The sequence below is a fragment of the Neoarius graeffei genome, chromosome 28 (assembly GCF_027579695.1).
Source record: "Neoarius graeffei isolate fNeoGra1 chromosome 28, fNeoGra1.pri, whole genome shotgun sequence".
Taxonomy (NCBI): domain Eukaryota; kingdom Metazoa; phylum Chordata; class Actinopteri; order Siluriformes; family Ariidae; genus Neoarius; species Neoarius graeffei.
Genome location: NC_083596.1, coordinates 15,388,107 through 15,412,110, shown reverse-complemented (window position 1 = coordinate 15,412,110; position 24,004 = coordinate 15,388,107). Strand labels below are relative to the sequence as shown.

General features: G+C 43.5%; 1 protein-coding gene across 6 annotated transcripts in view; it reads left to right on the top strand.

Moving 5' to 3' along the window:
• The window catches only part of fam222ba (family with sequence similarity 222 member Ba), a 222,570-nt gene that overhangs the window by 162,433 nt on the left and 36,133 nt on the right, over positions 1-24,004 (top strand). For all 6 annotated transcript variants that reach the window (XM_060912365.1, XM_060912366.1, XM_060912363.1 and 3 more), the window contains one exon: positions 23,619-23,755. In XM_060912365.1, coding sequence (XP_060768348.1) covers positions 23,674-23,755 — 82 coding nt within the window. In that variant the 5' untranslated portion in view covers positions 23,619-23,673. The remainder of the gene's footprint in view (positions 1-23,618; positions 23,756-24,004) is intronic.

The window sequence follows — 24,004 nt, the reverse complement described above, 5'->3', positions numbered from 1 at the left end:
AAGGGTGGGCAAGAAAATGCATCTGCTAGACACAAATGACCAGCCATTAGCATGCCACCGCTGCTTTTGTTCCGTAGGCAAAGCGTGTCTGTTGCTGTGAATACTGTAATTGAATTGACTGGGGCTGACCGTGAACGCCGCCAAACCTCCTTCCTCAGCTCTGGGCAATCTGGAGAACGAGAATTTCATATACTGATCAAACACACGCGTGTGCGCACGTATGGTTAATCGACGGTTGCTACTTTTCAAATTGTGGTTGCGCGTTTATGAAAAGACTCTGAGCAGTACACTTTGGGAACGAAAGCTTTGCCAGCTCTGAGGACACGATGTTTCTTCACGATTGAGGAATCCATGCTGCTGAATCCAGCTATTGATGCTAAGTGATGTTGGAGTAGGATTTTAGCCGTGCAGAGTCTTTTTCTCAACAATTCACCAACACGTGTGAGGAAAATGTTGATCTTCCTGATGGTTCTGTCTGGTTTTCTTTGACGTTCTGCCTTTACATTTTGTCCTGAATTTTAAAAACTCATCAGCTATTATATAGCTATTAGCTCAGGGCTTTTCAAAGTGTGGGACGCGCCTCCCCTAGGGGGCGCCAGAGTTCTTCAGGGGGGGCGCAACGTGAGGAAAAATAAACCAGAATAAGTTACTATTGCGGACATTTAGCGAACTTCAGCTAGCCTGTGCCAGAGACAAAATGGACCGATTTTTGGTACCTAAAGCTACAGTGAGTGAGGAGACAGAGTCTGGGCCAAGTAAAAAAAAAGAAGGAAGTATGACCACGATTATTTAAAGTTTGGATTTTCATGGACTGGATCTGAAGATGCTCCACTGCCACAGTGTGTTGTCTGCCAAGAGGTGCTAGCTAACGATGCTAGGAGATGTTTAAAATGTGTAAAACAAGTTTTTTAAAAAAAAGCACAGATGTTTTAAATGTGTAAAAAAAAAAAAAAAAAGATGTTTTCAAAAAGCACAGATGTTTAAAATGTGTAAACGAAAAAAATAAAAATGTGTACAACAACCTCATCTCATCTCATTATCTGTAGCCGCTTTATCCTGTTCTACAGGGTCGCAGGCAAGCTGGAGCCTATCCCAGCTGACTACGGGCGAAAGGCGGGGTACACCCTGGACAAGTCGCCAGGTCATCACAGGGCTGACACATAGACACAGACAACCATTCACACTCACATTCACACCTACGGTCAATTTAGAGTCACCAGTTAACCTAACCTGCATGTCTTTGGACTGTGGGGGAAACCGGAGCACCCGGAGGAAACCCACGCGGACACGGGGAGAACATGCAAACTCCGCACAGAAAGGCCCTCGCCGGCCACGGGACTCGAACCCAGGACCTTCTTGCTGTGTACAACAACCATTTTTTAAAAATATGAATGGAACATTAAGTATAGCAACAACAAAAATTGTAAGGGGGGGCGCTGTTATTTATTTGCTCTCTGGGGGGGGCCGACTCTCCCACACTTTGAAAACCCCTGTATTAGCTGAGGCCATCCTTAAAAAAAAAATCCGTTTCCTGTCCACCGGGTGAGCAAAAAAATTTTCAGTCGGAAGGGAGGGATTTTTTTTTTATTTTATTTTTTTTTTTTATTATATATGGACACATTTAATAAAATGACAGTTTAATCAACTGAAGCTTGTACAAAAACTTTAAGTTAGCATTTTAAATGCTGACTGCAACATTTGCAAAACTTTTACAAAGGTACTTAAAATGTCCGACACACGGACTTTTTGTAGTTCTAAATCGACCGTTAGGCCGAGTTCGGATGAAATTACACTATTAAAATGATCACTGAATGATTTGTTTTTCTGAATCTTTACTATTTTGTTGTTCGCTAGAATACCATTTTGCGATTTCACACTTAAGCAAATGTTTGAAAGCTCCGGATCTCCTTCCTTCATGGTGGCTGCCATTTTTTTGTGCCGCACGGCGCATGCGCAGAGCTGATTCGACGGGGCTTTCCACAAGCGCCGGCTGCCGGCCACACAATTAAGTCCAGCCGGCTACTTTAATGACTATTTTTGTAGCCCACAGGCTCTAAATATTAATTTTCGATTTTAATAAAATTAAATGTTTTTCTAACGGATTGACAATAATGTCAAACTGAACCGCACTCATTTAAGTTGTGATTCGCGCTGTTTGTACCGATAATAACCACAAATTCCCCGCCGACTTCGTTGATCAGGGGAGAGTAACTCATCCGCGGCCCCGATATGCGGTGTGCGCGCGCACTCGGCAGAGGCAGTATGAGCCTAGTGGAAAGCCCTGGGAATACGTAAATGTCAAGTTCGAGTTTAGATTTACAAGCCTGAAAAAAATGTCGAAAAACCGGCGTTAAAAAAAAAATTTCGGTGGACCGGAAACAGAACATTTTTTAATAATGGCCTGATTTTAAATTCTCAGTCTCTGCCTTCAGCTAGATTATTTCCTTAAAAATGTGTAGCTTTTTGTAAAAAAAAATTGTATTTATTTATTTTTTTAAAATGAGAACCTGGTTATACATCTCGCTCTTAACTTTGTCATCATGTTACCAGTCTTTGTCATCAAACCAAAGTAAAATAATTACTTTGACCAATACTCGCATCCATCTCCATATTCCTATATTGCTGGGTTTCAGTCACGTGACTTTTCTTGGCGGTTTTACCAGAAGTGAAATAGCTGGTGGTTTAAACGGCTGCCGTAGTGCAAACAACTAGCGATAACTTATCAGAGTACGCTCGTAATCTAGAAGCCACTGCTCGCTTTAGATATATTCAGAAGATTGCTATGTGCAATGGAATCGACCCCTACAGTCTGGGATAGAAGGATTTGTCATACAATCTCGAAAACTACCCTTCAGTCGAGTTCCCCGACATCTCGAACTATCTGCTGTTGCAGACGTCCTTCTACACCGCAACACAGATGAAAGCGTGGAAGAGTATGGAGGCTTATGATTTTTTTTTTTTCCCTTTGTGGCTGGGTAAAGGACCTTGTTATCAAGTCGCTGCTGAATGAATCCTGGATTGTTTTTGCCCGTGTAAATTTTTTTTTTTTTTTAAAGCATTTCATTCACGTCTTTACAGCGAAGCGCTGCGAGTTGAAGTGTAAACAAACAAGTTGGCTTGATTCTCACTTGTGTTGGCTCTTATCTCTCAGCTAAATCATTCACAAAGATCATCAGAAACCCCTTTAAAGACCTGGATCTTAGTTAAACAAGACGGAGAAGTGATCACGGCGCATTGTAACTGTGTGGCTGGGGAAGAATTTTGTCACGACCTTCGTGCATATGGACTTTCTGAGGAGTGAGGCGTAAACAAAGAAACAGCTGGGGACTTTAACCAAAAACAAAACAAAACAAAAGTACCGTAAAATAACGACCATGTAACAAGAAAAGTGCTTGGAAAACACTAAGGACAGAGCTGAGAGGGAGATACAAACCTTTCACCAAGTGATCACTGCAAACTCGAGCATGCTTCGACTCGGCTCCCTTCGATTTCAGTCAGAGGTTCAAAAGCCACCTTTCTCGACGTCTTTTTGTGAAATCCTGTGTTCATTCACCCCTTTTTTTTTTTTTTTTAATTAGTTCACGGGGGGGGGGGCGGCACGGTGGTGTAGTGGTTAGCGCTGTCGCCTCACAGCAAGAAGGTCCTGGGTTCGAGCCCCGTGGCCGGCGAGGGCCTTTCTGTGCGGAGTTTGCATGTTCTCCCCGTGTCCGCGTGGGTTTCCTCCGGGTGCTCCGGTTTCCCCCACAGTCCAAAGACATGCAGGTTAGGTTAACTGGTGACTCTAAATTGACCGTAGGTGTGAATGTGAGTGTGAATGGTTGTCTGTGTCTATGTGTCAGCCCTGTGATGACCTGGCGATTTGTCCAGGGTGTACCCCGCCTTTCACCCGTAGTCAGCTGGGATAGGCTCCGGCTCGCCTGCGACCCTGTAGAAGGATAAAGCGGCTACAGATAATGAATGAATGAATGAATAGTTCACAGGGAATCCTGAAGAAACTTGTATTTATTTATTTATTTATTTTTAAATCAGTTTCACGGTTTGATCAATTTGAACAACGCAAGCGTAAGGCATTTTTCATGCGAGCAATGCACCATCGTTGTACAAACGCTTTGTCAACCGAGCTTTGGTAGACCACCAGCTAAAGTTTTGAATAACTAATGAGGTGGCTGTGATGTCATGTGAAACCCAGCAATGCATATTTACCTGATCAAGTAGGCAAATTCAAAATAAGTAAGTAAAATGAAAGCAAAATAAAACAACGCATATATGCTTATCTACGCCTGTATTCAGGTGTATCCCTACGCAATCATATTCACAAACCCCACAGATTTCCTATACATATTATTTAATAAGGAGGAAAAGGAAAATAATAAACTGGCTGTTTACATGTATACCTCCTGACCTGAGAATAGTCTAACTCCTAAAAAGAAACCGAACCAGTGGAGTGGAGCCAAACATCGGGGGAGCCATTGTGTTGAGTTACTCAACTGAGGATGTGCAGTCACGTGACCCGTCCATGTTTACTCCGCCATATTGGACGGCATCAAGATTGTTTACCTTGCGCGAGCGTAATGGATCCAGGGAGTAATCCCCAAGAAAATTCGGAAAATACCCCATCTACATCACGCGATTACTTGTCTAAGTTTGTTCAGCATCTTGAAGGTGACGTGAGGCAGCGTTACGTGGAAAAGTGTTCCAGGTTGGGGATTGCAGATCCGTACAACTTGCCGCAATCCTTGTTCAGGGAAATTCGGAGCTGTGGTGCCGGCGATTTTGCCCGATCTGGCCTACCACGACATTTACAATTTTCTCGTTAATCGTGAATCGTGTTACACTGGCAAAGCCCTCAAAGCTTACAAGAGCCTGGAAGCTTATAAATATTTTGTTGCGGGACGGGTATCCCAACTATACCTCTGGAAGGTTCCGAAGAAGAATGTCTACTTGATAACCTCACGGGTAAGTGGCATTAAGACGTTTATCATAAAGAGACTATGCAGGACGTTTTATCGCTTATTTAGTAATTTTAATACAGAATTTACTCTGATGAAATTATTCAGACACTCCAACGCCCCCCTAAAGAAAAAAATCGGGTCTGCGCGTTTCAGCCGTGAAAAAGGCGCATCCGCCGTTTGCATCCCTGTTTAAACTCATAGGTTAACCGACTTTAACCGGCTAATGAGGCTCGGTGGTCGGTCAAGATTTTTTTTAGTTTTCGCCATCCCTACTATGGATTGGCCTTTCAAAGGCATATATGAGCCAAAAAGATAAAACATTGTCATAGACTAGGCCAGGGTAGTAGGGCTAGGCATAGCCATTTTAAACGTTAGAGATCAAGCGGACTGACGGCCACAAACACTGTACTGTCTAGTTTCTAAGTATGCAGTTATCATTCAATCCGAAAATCAACTTAGCAGATGTACTAGGAGTATTGAATTAGAAGATTACACCTACCTGATATGAAGTGTTCACTACAAATTCGGCTGGTAGAACTGGGGTACCAGTTTTCTCTTCGCACAGCGGACACCCATTTTGCGCGTCTCTCCTCGTCTGCGGGGAATCTATAAAATGACAGGCCCTCCTTTTGGCCCTGTCTATTGGTACAACCAAATGCTGAACAAGATATAACCATTCTCGAAAGATCTACTCCCACACACTTGATAATTAGAACGGGTCCATCAAACGCTACGTTCACACTGCAAGGCTTACTGCTCAATTCCGATTTTTTTGTGAAATCCGATTTTTTTGTGAGGTCGTTCACATTAACAAATATATGCGACTTGTATGTGATCCTCAGTATGAACGAAAAGCGACCTAAAAGTGTTCCGCATGCGCATTGCAGGATACGACAACGTCACACGCAGTGATCATGGCCAGTGTTTACGGAAGTAAAACCGCCCGGTTGCGGTGTGACCCATCCAATCTAGCTTGAATAGCTGTATCCCCCCCCAAATGGAAATCGGCTCCCTAACCTCTGCGTCCTTCCATTGAGAAGATTCAGAACCTTCACAGCCCGAAGCGTCCCTCGCATTGATGTCATGCGCAGGGGCGCAGATACGTTTTTTGAACTGGGGGGGGACAAAAAACTGGGGGGGACAAAGCTGCCAGCAAACCAACCCCAACCCCGATATGCCTGTCAAACTTGTTGTGGGTTACCATAGCAACCAAGCTCGAGCTCGCAACCTGTGTAGTCTGCGCAGCTCAACCAACCGAATATCAGTCTTTTTGTTTTATGTGAGTTGTTGCAACTATGTATGCACTGCTGTGCACCTCAATAAACCGAATGGTAATTAGTCTTTTGATTTTTCCGTGAGGTTTGCCTTATGCAAAGAAAGACAGCATAGACGTTTTTTCCTCCCTATAAGTGGGGGGGACTGAACGAGGTGAATTTAAATCTGGGTGGGACGAGTCCCCCCCTCTATCTGCGCCCGTGATTATGCGCCATGTTGTTGTAACTTTTTTTGAGAGACCCGCCGCCTACTTCAGCGCAGAATAGTGATGTTTGTGGCTTGTTGATGACGTGTAAGTCGGATGAATGCGACCTGGCGGTTCAGACTGAAGTCGCATATGAAAAGATCGGATAGGAATCGGAATTAGGACCACATATCCAAACGGCCTGGGTCAGATTTGAAAAAATCGGATCTGTGTCGTTCATATTGTCAATAAAAGATCGGATACAGGTCACATATGGGCGAAAAGATCGGATTTGAGTCACTTCAGCCTGCAGTGTGAACATAGCCTAAGTTCTATGCGTGACCTTGCCGTCCAAAATGGCGGATAAACAAATATCACGTGACCTCGTGACATCACGTGCAAATCCTCAATATCTTGTCTAAAGGTTGTTACATACCCTGTGTCCGAAATCACTTACTCGTTCACTACTCCCTATAGAGGGAATTACTGTATAGAGGACTATATAGTGAGTTCATGAAAAAAACAAAAAAAAAAACCCCACACTTTCGGACACTACTCCGTCGCGCCTTTATTTCCGTCATTATTGTCGCGCAATTGAAACGTGCCAGATCACTAGCTGTGCTTTCTGCCATAATGGCGTAATGTTTACTACATTTTAGAAACGGTTAAACAAAATTCAAAAATACTCAGCATATCAAAAGTCACACGGAAATTTACTTACATTTATGCATAATATTCTCTCGTTGCTGCACTGGTTGCTCCTCTGTCATCTGCCCCCCTTCAGCACGACCGCAATGCATGATGGGATATATTGCTTGGTTAGTGACCATCGGTTGTACACTGCTTTTCGTGATGCATTGTGGGATACTTTTCAGTGCACTATATAGGGTGTAATAATGCTCACTATACAGTACATTCAGACAGCACTACAGAACGGCGACCTCACTATATAGTCCACTATGTAGTGAGTAGGGAGCGATTTCGGACACAGGGATAATTTGTCCAAGTTTTCCAGTGTCTTTCAAACTTCTCTTCTTCAAGCCGAAGAATGAAGGTTAGCTTCTCCGTTATAAAAATATCCTGAAGCACCTTGACCCAGTCCTCTATTGTAGGAGAATCTATTGCCAACCATTTCCCTGTGATTTGCTTTCTTACTCCTGAATAGTAAAATATTGTACATATTTTTCAAAACCCTTCAGTGTCCGGTCTTAAACCGAAACACAAAAGGAGTGTTCACATGGCACATGTTTGCATCGATGCTGCACTGATGTATTTTGTTGCGATATGTCTTACACCGGTGTAAATTCTGTGGAGCGTTCACACGTCACAAACCTGCTGACTAGAGAGAAGCGTGTTAGCACCGGTGCAGCCCCACTTGCGTTCACACGGCAGTTTTTGCGACCGTGTTATACGGTAGTAATAATGCGGAAATGAAATATGCGCATGCGTGAAAATGTACTTCCTTTTCCCGGTTGTCATGGCATCACCAAGCGCCGGGAAAACAACGTGGATGAAGACACCAGTGTTGCCAGATACTGCTGACGTTTTCCAGCCCAAAATATGTTCAAATCCGCCAAAATGCACTTAAAACCGCCCAATCTGGCAACACTGGAAGACACGCAGTTCTGTTGTTGTTGATATTCGCCATTTTGGAAGCGCAAAATACCAGGATGCAAATTATGCAATGCCCGTATGTAATCAACTCTCCTCACGCGTAGCGAGTCTACCCCTGTAGCGTTCAGACGTCCCATTTTATATCGGTGCTGCCCCGCAAACTAGCATTTACTCCGGAGTAAATTTCTTAAACCACCTCCCGAGCAGGGTTAGATTTGCACCGGTTTAAGCAGCTTTCAGGGGCGACACCGGTATAACTTTGTACCGTGTGAACGCTCTACCGGGGCAGCCCCGGTGCTACACCGGAGTAAAAGTTGCCGTGTGAACACCCCTAAAGTCTCAAACCCTAACGGTTTCAAAACTTTCTCCGTGGCCATTTTAATTTCCTCCCAGTATTTTGAAAGGGCCAGGCAGTCCCAAAACGCATGGAAATGTGTTGGTTTACTCTCGCCACAGGACCTCCAACATGATGTGCTTCTTCCTTGGGAATTCCTTTATGCTGGTACTCAAAAGAACCTTGCTATGGTTTTTTTTTTCCATCCAAATTCTCTCCAAGACCGAGCTGATGTACTCTTCCATTGTTGTAAATTACGTTTTTCCCCACACCTCTAACTGCATTGTGATCTATTTTTCTCCTTTATACATGTTGCATCTTCCCCTTTTAACTCTTGTAACCCCTTATATAACTTTGATATATTTTGGTGACCAGGGTGGGTGGCACGGTGGTGTAGTGGTTAGCGCTGTCGCCTCACAGCAAGAAGGTCCTGGGTTCGAGCCCCGGGGCCGGCGAGGGCCTTTCTGTGTGGAGTTTGCATGTTCTCCCCGTGTCCGCGTGGGTTTCCTCCGGGTGCTCCGGTTTCCCCCACAGTCCAAAGACATGCAGGTTAGGTTAACTGGTGACTCTAAATTGACCGTAGGTGTGAATGTGAGTGTGAACGGTTGTCTGTGTCTATGTGTCAGCGCTGTGATGACCTGGCGACTTGTCCAGGGTGTACCCCGCCTTTCGCCCGTAGTCAGCTGGGATAGGCTCCAGCTTGCCTGCGACCCTGTAGAAGGATAAAGCGGCTAGAGATAATGAGATGAGATGAGATGAGATGGTGACCAGGGTCTGACTTGTAACCCAGTAGGAATACCCTCACTATATCCGAATTAATTGTTATTATTTATACCCCCAGTCTGAAGGAGGGGGTGTATACTGGTTTACCTCTGTCCGTCCGGAACACCCTTTTTTCTCAGCAACCACAAATCATAGCCACTTGGTACCAAGCTTCAGCTTGGGGTTCTATATCGTGTATATCATTTTCAGGTCTGTTGCATATCGATTTCCTGTTTACCGACTGAATGTATTAATTTTCGTAATGTTTTTCTCAGCAACTACAAATCACAACTACTTGATATTTGGTACCGAGCTTCAGCTTGGAGTTCTATACAGCGTGTACCATTTTCAGGTCTGTCGCACATCGACTTCCTGTTTACGAAACACACAGAGTGGATTTTGAGCAAAATGCGATTTCAAAATGAGTTTACCAGGATGCTATTTGAAATCCCTGGGGAGAACACTGCTCTTTACTTACTTGTTTCAGGGTTAATTATTTGTTGAAGTCAACATTCATAATAAGTGTCCTATTCCTTCGATCGCCTGCGTTCGGATATAAGCGAGAGCGGGGGGGATACGTAAGTGAGCAGCAGCTCACAGTTGATCTTGTTTTGTCCAAGCCCTCCTTTCTCCTTGTTCTTTCTCTAAGTAGTGTCCAAGTTGCAAAAATCTATAAAAGTCATGATTGGTTAATCCAAAACGATCTTTAAGATCTTGGAAGTAGAGGTCACTGTGGTTTTTATCAGCCCTCTTTCAGCCCATTGTTTAAATCTAGCATCTATCCTGTTAGGAAGAAAGTCTGAATCTTATCCTATCCAGCTCATGATCTGATCTGGTTCTTTGGTCCTGTTTTCCCTAACCACCCTGTGCCAAATCCTAACTGATGTCTTTATCCACGGGTTTACCTGCTTTAGGTAATTACTCAACCCACTAGCTCCTGTAATCGCTTGCAATAGAACGTCACTAGATATCTGCCATTCTACCCCTCTCCACTTAGCTTAATAAGATGAGTTACAAATGTTGACCAAAGTGTTTTTATCTGTACTGCCTGATTTTTTTTTTTTTAAATGATTTATTTATTTATCCATCCCCTGCTGGCCGAAAGGCCCGAAAGGGGATTATGTCGTCACGATGTCTGTCCGTCCGTCCCAGGAAGGGTGCTCACCTTCTGAAATCAACTCCTCTCAATTTTTCACAAAACTTGGCAGGATTCTTTGTTATACGTCTGTAATACGCTTATTATAATTTTGTTCAATTTGGTCAGATTTTACCCGAGTTACAGCCCTTGATTTAACAAAATTATAATTTGACAATTTTCATGAGGTTTTTTTTTTTTTTCCTTCTGAAATCAACTCCTCTCATAGCCTAGTAAACTAGACCCACCCGCCTAGCGGCCAAAAATTTTTTTGCCTAGCGAATGGGTCTAGCCTCGCACCATATAAACAAAAACACCCCGGGCATCAAATCGTGCCCGCCAATCACAACGCAAGGTTTTTGTTTGGATTCTTTGGGCGGGCTTTTGCAGGAGTGACGACAAAGCTGCGCGACGCTGGAGAAAGCGCAGCAGGAAAGATGGCTACGGCTAGTGAACAGCGCGTGTTTGACTCCGCTTTGGAATCAGTTTTAGAAGAATTAGACTTGGAGTTTTCCTTGAAACATGAGCAGGAAGAGGCTCTCCGCTCATTCCTTTTCAAGAAGGACGTTTTCGCTGTTTTGCCGACCGGCTATGGCAAAAGTCTGATCTACCAGCTGGCTCCGCTCGTAGCCAAAAGGATGGGGCTAGTTTGTGCAGTACGAAGAATTAATAAACAGCTTTGAAACATTACTTTTTGATTGTTTCTTATTTTCCCGTTATTTTAAATTTAAGGGAAATTATTTCACCAAACATCACTAAATAAAAACTCTCAAAAACAGTTTAAGCAAACCCTTGAAAAACACTTGAAAAAAATAAGTGTATGTTAAGTATGTGGTACAGACTCCAAACTTGTGGTCATTATCTCCAAACTTCTTAATATCTAGAACCTGTTTATTAATTAATACGCATTTTGAAAAATTATTTATTTCAAGGCCTCCCCCACTGCTTTCTGTCGCTCTGACTACGTCACAGTCACTGTTGCGCTGATTGGTCAGAGCGTTGGCCTATACGCACAGAGACAGTTTGAAAGACAGCGGGTTGTTCCTCCTACACCCGTCGGAAATGTCTACGGATCGAGGCCAGACTAAATATTCACATTTAGTCTGGTTTGCCAGGCTACTCCTCTCTCAGTTTTTGGAGGAATTTCACGAAACGTGGTAAAAGGCATTGTTGTATGTCGGTAATACGCATATTTATTTTGTTCAATTCAGTCGCATTTTACCAGAGTTGTGGCCCTTGATTAACAAGCTTGTACTTTCATAGTTTCATGAAGATGTGTTTGCCTTCTGACATCAACTCCTCACAATTTATAGAGGAATTTCTCGAAGCTTGGCAAAAGGCCTTGTTATATGACCGTTATACGCATATTGCGATTTAATTTCATTTGTGAAATTTTACCAGAGTTTTGACCCTTGATTAAAGAACTTTGATGACTTTCATGAGGGTGTACGTTCTTCTGAAATCAAATGCTCTTACAATTTGTGGAGGAATTTCACCAAACTTGGCAAAAGGCTTTGTTATAGGACAGTTACACGCATATTGAAATTTCATTTAATTTGGGCAAATTTTCCCAGAGTTATGCCCTTGATTATTAATAAGCTTTGGCAATTTCATCAATATGTCCTTGCTTTATGAAATCAACTTCCCTCACAATTTTTAGAGGAATTTCATGTAATTTGGCAAAAAGTTATTATCCCCCGCTGGCCGAAATCCCCCTTTGGGCCTTATGTCTGTCCGTCCCAGGAAGGGTGCTCACCTTCTGAAATCAACTCCTCTCTCAGTTTTTGGAGGAATTTCACAAAACGTGACAGGATTCTTTGTGTCGGTAATACGCATATTGCAATTTTGTTCAATTCAGTCACATTTTACCAACGTTATGGCATACCGTAGTTGCCAGCAGGGGATAATGTGCTCTCAGAGCACTCGTGTTGATATTTGGAAGGGAGAGATCTCCTTTATCCTTTGCCAGTTGAAGAGTCTTAAAACAAATCCTCGGCCTTCTCCTCCACCAAATGAATCATGATATTAATTTATCTAATCCTCTGAATTTTTTGTCTGGGTGGTCTGCTGGAATGGTTTGAAACAGATATGGGTACCATGTTCATTTCTAGTGCTTCTGTCCTCCTAGCCCTAAGAAGGGCCCTAGATTCCTTCTGGCCAGGTCAGATTTAATCTTGGAAATTAAGGGTCCATAATTTATTAACATAATCGTGTTTGGATCTTTTGGGATATTCACTCCTAAATATTTAATCAACTTTGATTCCCAGCTCACTTTGAATTCATCTTTTAATCAATTGGCTAGGAGAATAATTAAATGCCAAAATTTGGGACTTGTGGGTATTTAGTTTTTTAGGGTTGTGAGCAATTCTGGAAAGGAAGTAGCTGGATGCCCCAAGTATCTCAAAATATCCTCTGCAAATAGGCCTTTTTTTCTGTTCTTGAGATCAAAATTCCTTTTATCCTCTCATTTTGTCTTATCCACTGACTTGAGGGCTCTATGAAAATCGCAAATAAGAGTGGAGATATGGTGCAGCCCTGTCGACATCCCCTTTCTAGTTACAAAGTGTTTGATTGTCCACCATTAATCTGTATTTTAGCTGTTGGTTTGCAATAAAGTGCTTGTATCGTCCTAGCAAAAATTTTTTGTGAAACTGGAATCTGTACAGTACCTTTATATAAGAAAGACCAGTCAACCAAGTCAAACGCCTTCTCTGCATCTAACCCCAGCAAGACTGCTTCTAAACTGTTTTTGTTTATACGGTTAATTACATGTAGTGTTCACCTAGCGTTGTCCTGTGTTTGCCTCTGTCTAATAAAACCCGTCTGGTCCAACTGAATAATATCTGGAAGTATTGCTTCTAATCGTCTTCCAAGGATTGATGTGAAGAGGTTTTTTTTTTTTTTTTATAATCCTGATTTAACACACTGACTGGGCGATAATTAGAGCAATCTGTCTTATCCTTCCCTTCTTTTGGTATTACAGCTATAATCGCGTCCCTCCAAGATTTGTGGGGGGGGGTCTCCCCTTTCTGAAGGACCCAGTTAAACGTTCTCAGTAACAATGGTGATGGTCACTAATGGCCCTTTTCCACTACCCTTTTTCAGCTCGCTTCAGCTCACTTCAGCCCGACACGGCTCGCGTTTCGACTACCTCAGAGCAGCACGACTCAGCTCGCTTCAGCCCTGCTCAGCCCCCAAAACTCGCACGGTTTTGGAGTGGGGCTGAAGCGAGCCAAACCGAGCCGAGTGGGGCTAGGGGCATGAGCAGACACTCCCCTGTGCACTGATTGGTGAGGAGGAGTGTCCTCACATGCCCACACACGCCCCGCGAGCACGCTGGGACCTGTAAACACCGTAAACCCGGAAGAAGAAGAATTACGAATTACGAGAATTATGAAGCCTTATGCGCCTCGCCTCATCTATACGCTCTTGCCAGTATCTGTTGGCGTTGTCGGTGACAACAAGCCACAGCACCAAGACCAGCAACACTAACGACTCCATGTTTATTGTTTACTATCCGGGTCGTGAGACTACCGCTTAAAAGGTCACTGATGTCACTGTTTGCGCCGCCTAACGACATCACATGACGTCCACTCACTTTCGCTAACTCCACCCAATGTGTCCACCCACTTCCAGCCAGCACGGTTCAGCGCGGTTGTAGTCGAAATGCAACTCCAACAGCCCCACTCAGCTCGACTCAGCACGGCTCAGCCCGACTCAGCCGCGTTGGTAGTGGAAAAGCGGCATAAAGGTCTTGTACCATTTGGCCGTAAATCCTTCTGACCCTGGAGACTTAAGTTTGAGTCTTGATCTTTTGCAATTCACCTGTAGTCACATTGGCCATCAAGATTTTATTCTGGCCATCTGAAATTGTTGGGAGATTGAGTGATGCAAGTAGAGACTAGCGCCCGCCCCTTTACGGACCATCCATATGGGTTTTGGAAGTATTTTTCAAAACAACCCTGGGTGTCCTGGATTTCGTGCCTCATTTGTTTAGTTACTGGGTCTTTAATCTTATTACTCTTGCTCTGCTTGTTGCTTTCTTAATTTGTATGCCAGAATTTTAGCTGATTTACTACCTACCGTATTTCAGAATACCCCGGTTTCGAAAAGGTTAATTTCTTCTGGATATCTGCTTTGTATATTTCATTTATCTGACCTTTTAGGCCCACTTTACACGGGGACGGTCTGAAACAAAAACGCAAAAGTCCGTTTTCGTTCTCACTTTTTTCCGCGTCTACACGACCGTTTTCAAGGAGGAAATCTGCGTCTATACGGTGATGCATAAATGTGCGGAATTCAATTGGATGTGCATGCCAGGCGGCTAGGTGGTGCTGTGAAAGACCTCCGCTATGTCTGCACGCATGCGCAACGTCTTCCGTCTTGTCTGATCTGCACATCTGCGCCGCGAAAACTTTGACTACTCTGGCTATGGTAAGTAAGAAAGTAAGTAAAAAAGTAAGAGCATACTATACCCGCCTCTGTTCATTAACGGTATATGTGCAGATTCGGTATAGATGTTCGAAGGACTCCTGGACGTTTATTAAAGCTGCCAGAGCAGCTTGAAGGTCCGTTGGATCGATGCAATCAGACATGCTCTTACTTTCTTACTTCCCGGGCTGGCATGTACAGTATATGACATACGTAAACACGTACCCGACGTGAGCAGATCCGAGCAGAGTTTCGCGTATTGGGTAGTTTAGACGGATATGCAACGGGGGCTGTTTTTAACTTATCCACTCTGGAAGGCGTTTTCAATTTTTTCCGTTTTTCAGCCTTGGAAACGCCATCCCCGTGTAGACGAAAGGCACTTCCGATAAAATATTTAGTCGTTTTTACCCGACAGCGTCCTCGTGTAAACGGGCCCTTATTTTCCCTGATCTTTTTAGTAATATCCAGTTGAGTACAGTTTTGGTATTTTCTTTCTAAACTTTCCAGCTCTTTTTTTAACTTATCTAATGTTTCTTGTCTGAGCTGCTTTTGTAGCGCCAATATTGCTATGATTTTCCCTCTTAAAACAGCCTTACCGGCATCCCACGCCATAATCGGGGACACTTCCCCATTATCCTTCTTTGACAGGTATATATGAATTTCTTCTTTCTGCAGTTCTTCCTTCATTTGTCCCCAAAGTATGAGTTCAGTCTCCATGAGGGAGCATTTTTCTTTTTCTTCCCCCCCCCCGCTGGCTGAAAGGCCCAAAGGGGGATTATGTCGTGGCGATGTCTGTCTGTCTGTCTGTCTGTCCGTCCGTCCATCCCGCGAAGGGTACTCCCCTTCTGAAATCAACTCCTCTCACAATTTTTGGTGAAATTTAATGAAACTTGGCAGGATTCTTTATGTGTTGGTAGTACACATGCACTATAATTTTGTTCAATTGGGTCACATTTTACCAGATCTACAGCCCTTGATTAACAAAATTATACTCTGACAATTTCATGAAGGTGTGCTCGCCTTCTGACATCAACTCCTTTCACAATTTCTGGACAAATTTCTCGAAGTTTAGCAAAAGGCCTTGTTATATGCATAGTACCGTCATATTGCGATTTAATTTCGTTTGTGAAAATTTTACCAGAGTTTTGACCCTTGATTTAAATAACTTTTGACAATTTCATGAGGGTGTACGTTCTTCTGAAATCAACTCGTCTCACAATTTGTGGAGGAATTTCACCAAACTTGGGGGGGGGGAGGCTTTACGTGGCCGTTATATGCATATTGAAATTTCGTTTAATTTGGGTAAATTTATTTTTACCAGAGTTATGCTCTTGATTATTAACAAACTTTGGCAATTTCATCAAGATGTGCTTGCTTTCTGAAATCCGCTTCCCTCACAATTTTTTCGGGTCTTTCCCACTGGCCGAAAGACCTGAAGTGGGATTATGTCCTGGGGATGTCCGTCCATCTGTCCCGGGAAGGGTACTCACCTTCTGAAATCAATTCCTCTCACAATATTTGGAGGAATTTCACGAAACTTGACAGGATTCTTTGTTTGTTAATGCACATATTGCAATTTCGTTCAATTCGGTCACATTTTACCAGAGTTATGGCACGGTTGTCAGCAGGGGATATTGTGCTCTCCGAGCACTTTTGTTTTCATATTTAAGTCTAGGTAATAGGACCGTGGTCCGACAAGTCCGTTATTCCAATTTTACATGACCTTACAAAGCCAATCTCCTTGCTATACAAAAAAAAAAAAAAAATCAATCCTTGAATAGGACCTGTGCGGTGACGAGTAAAAGCTGTAGTCTCTAACTTTAGGATTGAGTTCTTTCCATACATCACAAATGCCCATCTCTCTTCGCATCCCCCTCACTTTCTCGCCTGCTGCGTTATACCGAGTCGGAGTTAATCCTGAAACATCCCACTTTGCATTCAGTCTCAAATTAGTCACCCCCACAAATCACCATTCCTTGTGCTTTAGTGATCATTCGAGTGAAAATTTGTCTGTAGAATCCCCCACGCTGCACCTGGAGGTGTGTATAAATTTGAGTAATTTCTGTTCCTTCTAATCTTCCGACCACTATATTATATGTTCCTTCCTTGTCTCTGATTTCCGAAATCTTTTCAAAAGTTACCCTTGCCGATATCAGTGTTGCCACTCCCCTTCTGGGTCCTGATTTTATAGGACGCTGAATAAACCTGGTCAAAACCCTGTCTTCTAATTCAATTAAATGAATAAATATTACATCTACCCTGTCTTTTTTTTTCTCATTTTGCCCAGTATTTTACTCTTTCACATTGTAAGAAGCCAACCTAAGTGGAACTTTTCGGCTTTTCATATCATGTCAAGTGTTGCCTTTGACCCTAACCCCACCCCCACCCCAAACACTCAAACTCCAAAAGAACCTGAACATATAAATAGAACTCATTCATTCATTCATTATCTCTAGCCGCTTTATCCTTCTACAGGGTCGCAGGCAAGCTGGAGCCTATCCCAGCTGACTACGGGCGAAAGGCGGGGTACACCCTGGACAAGTCGCCAGGTCATCACAGGGCTGACACATAGACACAGACAACCATTCACACTCACATTCACACCTACGGTCAATTTAGAGCCACCAGTTAACCTAACCTGCATGTCTTTGGACTGTGGGGGAAACCGGAGCACCCGGAGGAAACCCACGCGGACACGGGGAGAACATGCAAACTCCGCACAGAAAGGCCCTCGCCGGCCACGGGGCTCGAACCCAGGACCTTCTTGCTGTGAGGCGACAGCGCTAACCACTACACCACCGTGCCGCCTATAAATAGAACTGTCCCAGAAAAAAAAACATTAACTTATTACATTTCGATATTGTCATAAAGTGAACTTCCTGCTTTGAGATTTTTTTTTTTTTGTGACCCTGAAAGAGCCGAGATCTTCTGCCAGCTCGGAGGGAAAGCCTCCATACATCCCTGGTTGTGGAAGGCCCTCCTTTAACGATTCAAAGTGCTCCATGCTTTTAGCTGGTCAGGCTTTCCTCAATCAGGTACTCCCTACTATTAATGTCCTTATCCTGGCCCAAACACGCCCTTTGCCAGATATTTATTACTTGTTTGTCTCACGTTTACTGCTAAACATCCCACTTCTTCTCTCTCCAAATGTATCTCACCAATTGAAAGAGTTTTACCTCCTTATTATGAAAAACCGGCGCTGAAACAATCAAGCCCACTGGTCACTCCTGCCTGAAAACATCCAGTCTCTTTTTTTTTTTTTTTAAATAACCATCCTGCTGAACTTCTACCTGTTGTACGTCTCCTCTCGGGGGTTCGGGTCTTGTGCCACATCAGGTTTTTAATTCTGTCAGCCCAGCTTGCCGGTGGTTTGTATATCGTCACGGGGAGACCTCTCCTCGCCATGTCTTTGGTGGCCGCCTCTGCCAAGTTGTACAGGTATGTCTCTCCCTCGTAGAACACTCATTTTGGCTGGGAAAGGAGTTTGAAACCGAATTTTATTCTCCTTCAGGACTTTCTTCGCCTCCGTGTGTTCCCGACACTTCCTGAGGATTTCCGGTGCATAGTCATGGTCCACAAAACCTCTTTTCTCTCGATACAGGAATCTTCTTCTTTTTTTTTTTTGTCATGTCAGCTTTAAGATTTCTTCTTTAGTTTTACTGCTCCAAAATTTGACAATTATGGATCTCGGGGGAGATTCGGTTGGTGGTTTCAGGCCCAAGGTGCGGGGTGTGCGCTCAATCTTGAGGTCGTGGGTATGAGGCAACTTCAGTTTGTCCTTAAGCAGATTTTCCACAAATACTGTCATCGATGAGTCGTCGTCCTCCAACCCTTCCTCTATGCCTCCTTTCTCGCTCTTCCCTCCTGATCCGTTAACCTAGCTTCCAGCCTAGCCTGTAGCTTTAGCAGTTCCCTCATGGCCTCCTCCAACCCCCTTGATGTCCTGTCGTATTTCTCGGAGCGTGTGTGCATTTTCATGCCGAAAGTCTCTCAATTCCCATAGTATAACTTCCGAGCTAGCTATGTTTGTAGCCACCTATAGCTCCCCGTGTCGGAATGGCTACCTGTGTCACCTTCGACTGGCTCCTCTTCGGTTAAATGAGTACACTCTTTTGCCTGTGAAACGTGCTTTTGTCTCACTTTGGGCATATTAATAACACCTGTTTAATATCACACACTAATAACTATTGATCATTGGGCAAAATACGGCATTATCTTCGAATGGTCAGAGAGCCCTGGTGTTGCGCTGCTTTTCCTCATGGCCGCTCAACCAGAAGTCCAAGGTTTTTTTTTTTTTTTTTTTTTAATTTAAACATTTTCTTCTGAAGCCCTGTGATGACCTGGCGACTTGTCCAGGGTGTACCCCGCCTTTCGCCCGTAGTCAGCTGGGATAGGCTCCAGCTTGCCTGCGACCCTGTAGAACAGGATAAAGCGGCTACAGATAATGAGATGAGATGAGAAAGAAAAAAGGCTTCTATATACTAGCTAGCTAAATTATTAGCTTAATTGAAGCTTGAGCCAGCTTATCTGTGTTTTAAAATGATGGAGTGCTCTATGGAGAATCTGTTTTTACACACACACACACACACACACACACACACACACACACACACACACAGGTTTAGAGGACTTTTGACCCATGTTTCTATCTCTTACAAAGCATTTTGAAGTATAATCCAAAGAAAAGGGGCGGCACGGTGGTGTAGTGGTTAGCGCTGTCGCCTCACAGCAAGAAGGTCCTGGGTTCGAGCCCCGTGGCCGGCGAGGGCCTTTCTGTGTGGAGTTTGCATGTTCTCCCCGTGTCCGCGTGGGTTTCCTCCGGGTGCTCCGGTTTCCCCCACAGTCCAAAGACATGCAGGTTAGGTTAACTGGTGACTCTAAATTGACCGTAGGTGTGAATGTGAGTGTGAATGGTTGTCTGTGTCTATGTGTCAGCCCTGTGATGACCTGGCGACTTGTCCAGGGTGTACCCCGCCTTTTGCCCGTAGTCAGCTGGGATAGGCTCCAGCTTGCCTGCGACCTTGTAGAACAGGATAAAGCGGCTAGAGATAATGAGATGAGATGAATGAGATCCAAAGAAAAGAATTTGTTTCTATAGTTAGCTAAATTTTTAGCCTCTGTCTTCAGCTAGCTTATATGGGCTTAAAAATAAGTAGCTCTGTAAGTAGTATCTTAAAAAAAAAAACCTTCTGATTTAGATGCTCTTTGAACTCCGTTTATCTCTTACCCAGCTTTTTTTTTTTTAAATATAGGCAAATTTAAAAAGCTAGCTAGCTAGTATATAGAAGCAAAATTATTAGCCTAACGGAAACTTCAGCTAGTTTGGGTGCTTAAAATATGTAGTGCTCCATGTAGTATTGATTTTTAACATTTTATTCTAGCCGAGATGACTTTGGACCCATGTTTGTACCTCTTACAAAGCATTTTGAAGTATAATCTGAAGGGGAAAATTGCTTCTGTTTAGTTAGCGACATTTTTAGCCTCCATCGTCAACTAGCTTACGTTCTGATGTAGATGATTTCTGGACTGTATCTCTTACACAGCATAAAATATCTAAGCAGGCATCACGTCAACATGAGCGAGTTAAATTGAGTAGGTCAGGCAATTCCTATACTTCTCTCTACTTTCTGAACACGAGTACATGTACACACACTACAGATCATGAGGCATGGTGGCCATGGCAGATGGAGGGGTAAAAGTAAGTCCAATGGAATATCAGAGGAAACTAGGCTTTGGGGATTTGAAGATGCAGTGAGGGAGCGAGAGAGAGATTGGAGCAGAGAGTTTGAATTACTCTCGGCTGCTGGCCCCGAGGCCCTGGCTCTCCACAGCGGCCATGCTGCGTTTGAAGTTTAATTAAAGTTTAGATTGGGTATCAAACGTGGCCTCACCTGCTTCGAGTGAGGGAGCAGGGTCTGAAATTGAAAGGCGGGAGGGTGACCTGTCTCTGATCCGTGGGCAGGGCGGCTAGGATTAGGTTCTATCTGCATGAAGCATACGGCCAGCCCCAAGAGCACGCAAGGCCATGACGTGCGTGTGTGTGTGGGTGGGTAAATGGTATATAGATGTCCGAGCATGCACACATCCATTTGGAATTTATCTTAAAGTGCCATTCCACCATTGGATGTATTCTTTGGCATAAAATACAATATATTTTATGACAACATGACTAGACAGAGAAATCTTTTAGCTTCAAAATGATATCTCATCTCATTATCTCTAGCCGCTTTATCCTTCTACAGGGTCGCGGGCAAGCTGGAGCCTATCCCAGCTGACTACGGGCGAAAGGCGGGGTACACCCTGGACAAGTCGCCAGGTCATCACAGGGCTGACACATAGACACAGACAACCATTCACACTCACATTCACACCTACGGTCAATTTAGAGTCACCAGTTAACCTAACCTGCATGTCTTTGGACTGTGGGGGAAACCGGAGCACCCGGAGGAAACCCACGCGGACACGGGGAGAACATGCAAACTCCACACAGAAAGGCCCTCACCGGCCCCGGGGCTTGAACCCAGGACCTTCTTGCTGTGAGGCGACAGCGCTAACCACTACACCACCGTGCCGCCCCTTCAAAATGATATATCAAACATCATTTTTTGACAACGGCAAGTATATTAATTTTGCGACCAAAGTCACCTACCCTTTTAATTTCCACGCGGTAGTGAAACGTGATGTCATCGGCAGGTTCCCCTTCTTGTGTACCACGTGTCGGTCTATTTTTAGACCAGGAAACCCCCAAAGTGAGAGAGTCATTTCTCCTCGTATATGGGGGCCAAAAAAATTGCGAAAAATTTTGAGTTAATCTTTCAGTTAGCTAGATTTATTGGTATTATTTTTATCGCGTTCTATCCGCCATTGCTGATAATATGTGCCACGTCACACGGTACAGAAGAAGGGGAACCTGCCGATGACATCACGCGCGGAAATTAAAAGGGTAGGTGACTTTGGTCGCAAAATTAATATACTTGTCGTTGTCAAAAAATTATGTTTGATATATCATTTTGAAGCTAAAAGATTTCTCTATCTAGTTATACCATTTATATACGTTGTCAAAATCTATTGTATTTTATGCCAAAGAATACATCCAATGGTGGAATGGCACTTTAAGTGATTAGGTGTATTACGTGGGGGATATTCTGATGTCTGGTCTGGAGGTGCGTGCATGTAATTGGGTGTGTTTAAATGTGTGTGTATATGGTGCTCCTCATTAACACGTACAGTGGTGCTTGAAAGTTTGTGAACCCTTTAGAATTTTCTATATTTCTGCATAAATATGACCTAAAACATAATCAGATTTTCACACAAGTCCTAAAAGTAAAAAAAAAGAGAACCCAGTTAAACAAATGAGACAAAAATATTATACTTGGTCATTTATGTATTGAGGAAAATGATCTGATATTACATATCTGTGAGTGGCAAAAGTATGTGAACCTCTAGGATTAGCAGTTAATTTGAAGGTGAAATTAGAGTCAGGTGTTTTCAATCAATGGGATGACAATCAGGTGTGAGTGGGCACCCTGTTTTATTTAAAGAACAGGGATCTATCAAAGTCTGATCTTCACAACACATGTTTGTGGAAGTGTATCATGGCACGAACAAAGGAGATTTCTGAGGAACTCAGGAAAAGTGTTGTTGATGCTCATCAGGCTGCAAAAGGTTATAAAACCATCTCTAAAGAGTTTGGACTCCACCAATCCACAGTCAGACAGATTGTGTACAAATGGAGGAAATTCAAGACCATTGTTACCCTCCCCAGGAGTGGTCAACCAACAAAGATCACTCCAAGAGCAAGGCGTGTAATAGTTGGCGAGGTCACAAAGGACCCCAGGGTAACTTCTAAGCAACTGAAGGCCCCTCTCACATTGGCTAATGTTAATGTTCATGAGTCCACCATCAGGAGAACACTGAACAACAATGTTGTGGATGGCAGGGTTGCAAGGAGAAAGCCACTGCTCTCCAAAAAGAACATTGCTGCTCGTCTGCAGTTTGCTAAAGATCATGTGGACAAGCCAAAAGGCTATTGGAAAAATGTTTTGTGGACGGATGAGACCAAAATAGAACTTTTTGGTTTAAATGAGAAGCGTTATGTTTGGAGAAAGGAAAACACTGAATTCCAGCATAAGAACCTTATCCCATATGTGAAACATGGTGGTGGTAGTATCACGGTTTGGGCCTGTTTTGCTGCATCTGGGCCAGGACGGCTTGCCATCATTGATGGAACAATGAATTCTGAATTATACCAGCGAATTCTAAAGGAAAATGTCAGGACATCTGTCCATGAACTGAATCTCAAGAGAAGGTGGGTCATGCAGCAAGACAATGACCATAAGCATACAAGTCGTTCTACCAAAGAATGGTTAAAGAAGAATAAAGTTAATGTTTTGGAATGGCCAAGTCAAAGTCCTGACCTTAATCCAATCGAAATGTTGTGGAAGGACCTGAAGCGAGCAGCTCATGTGAGGAAACCCACCAACATCCCAGAGTTGAAGCTGTTCTGTATGGAGGAATGGGCTAAAATTCCTCCAAGCCGGTGTGCAGGACTGATCAACAGTTACCGCAAACGTTTAGTTGCAGTTATTGCTGCACAAGGGGGTCACACCAGATACTGAAAGCAAAGGTTCACATACTTTTGCCACTCACAGATATTTAATATATTGGATCATTTTCCTCAATAAATAAATGGCAAGTATAATATTTTTGTCTCGTTTGTTTAACTGGGTTCTCTTTATCTACTTTTAGGACTTGTGTGAAAATCTGATGATGTTTTAGGTCATATTTATGCAGAAATATAGAAAATTCGAAAGGGTTCACAAACTTTCAAGCACCACTGTACGTACATACGTACACTGGTGAAAATAACTTGCCTAACTAATTCCGTCTCTCTCCCTCTCTCGCTGTCTCTCTCTCGCTGTCTCTCTGCAGTGTGAGGAGGAGTGTGTGTCCCATGTTGCACTAGGAGTGTGAGTGTGTGTGTGAGATGCTGGCCTGTTTGCCAGGGCCAGGTGACCTCTCCCTCCAGCTTCTTCCTCACTCGCAGATGAACACTGGACTTCAGAAATGTAAGTATTTAATTTACGCGTACACGCACGTACCGTACATACGCACCTATGGAGGAGAATCTGTAATTTTAATAAAATGGGCAAAGGGCTACAACCTATACCAGAGCTTCAAAGATTGCTTAACAAACCAGTACTGTAGACTCTGCAGTAGGTTCCAGATTCACCACGACTCTGATCAAGATAAATCGCTTGCTGGAGATGAATAAATGGACTGATAGACTGTACTGATGTGATAAGCAAAAAAGTTGC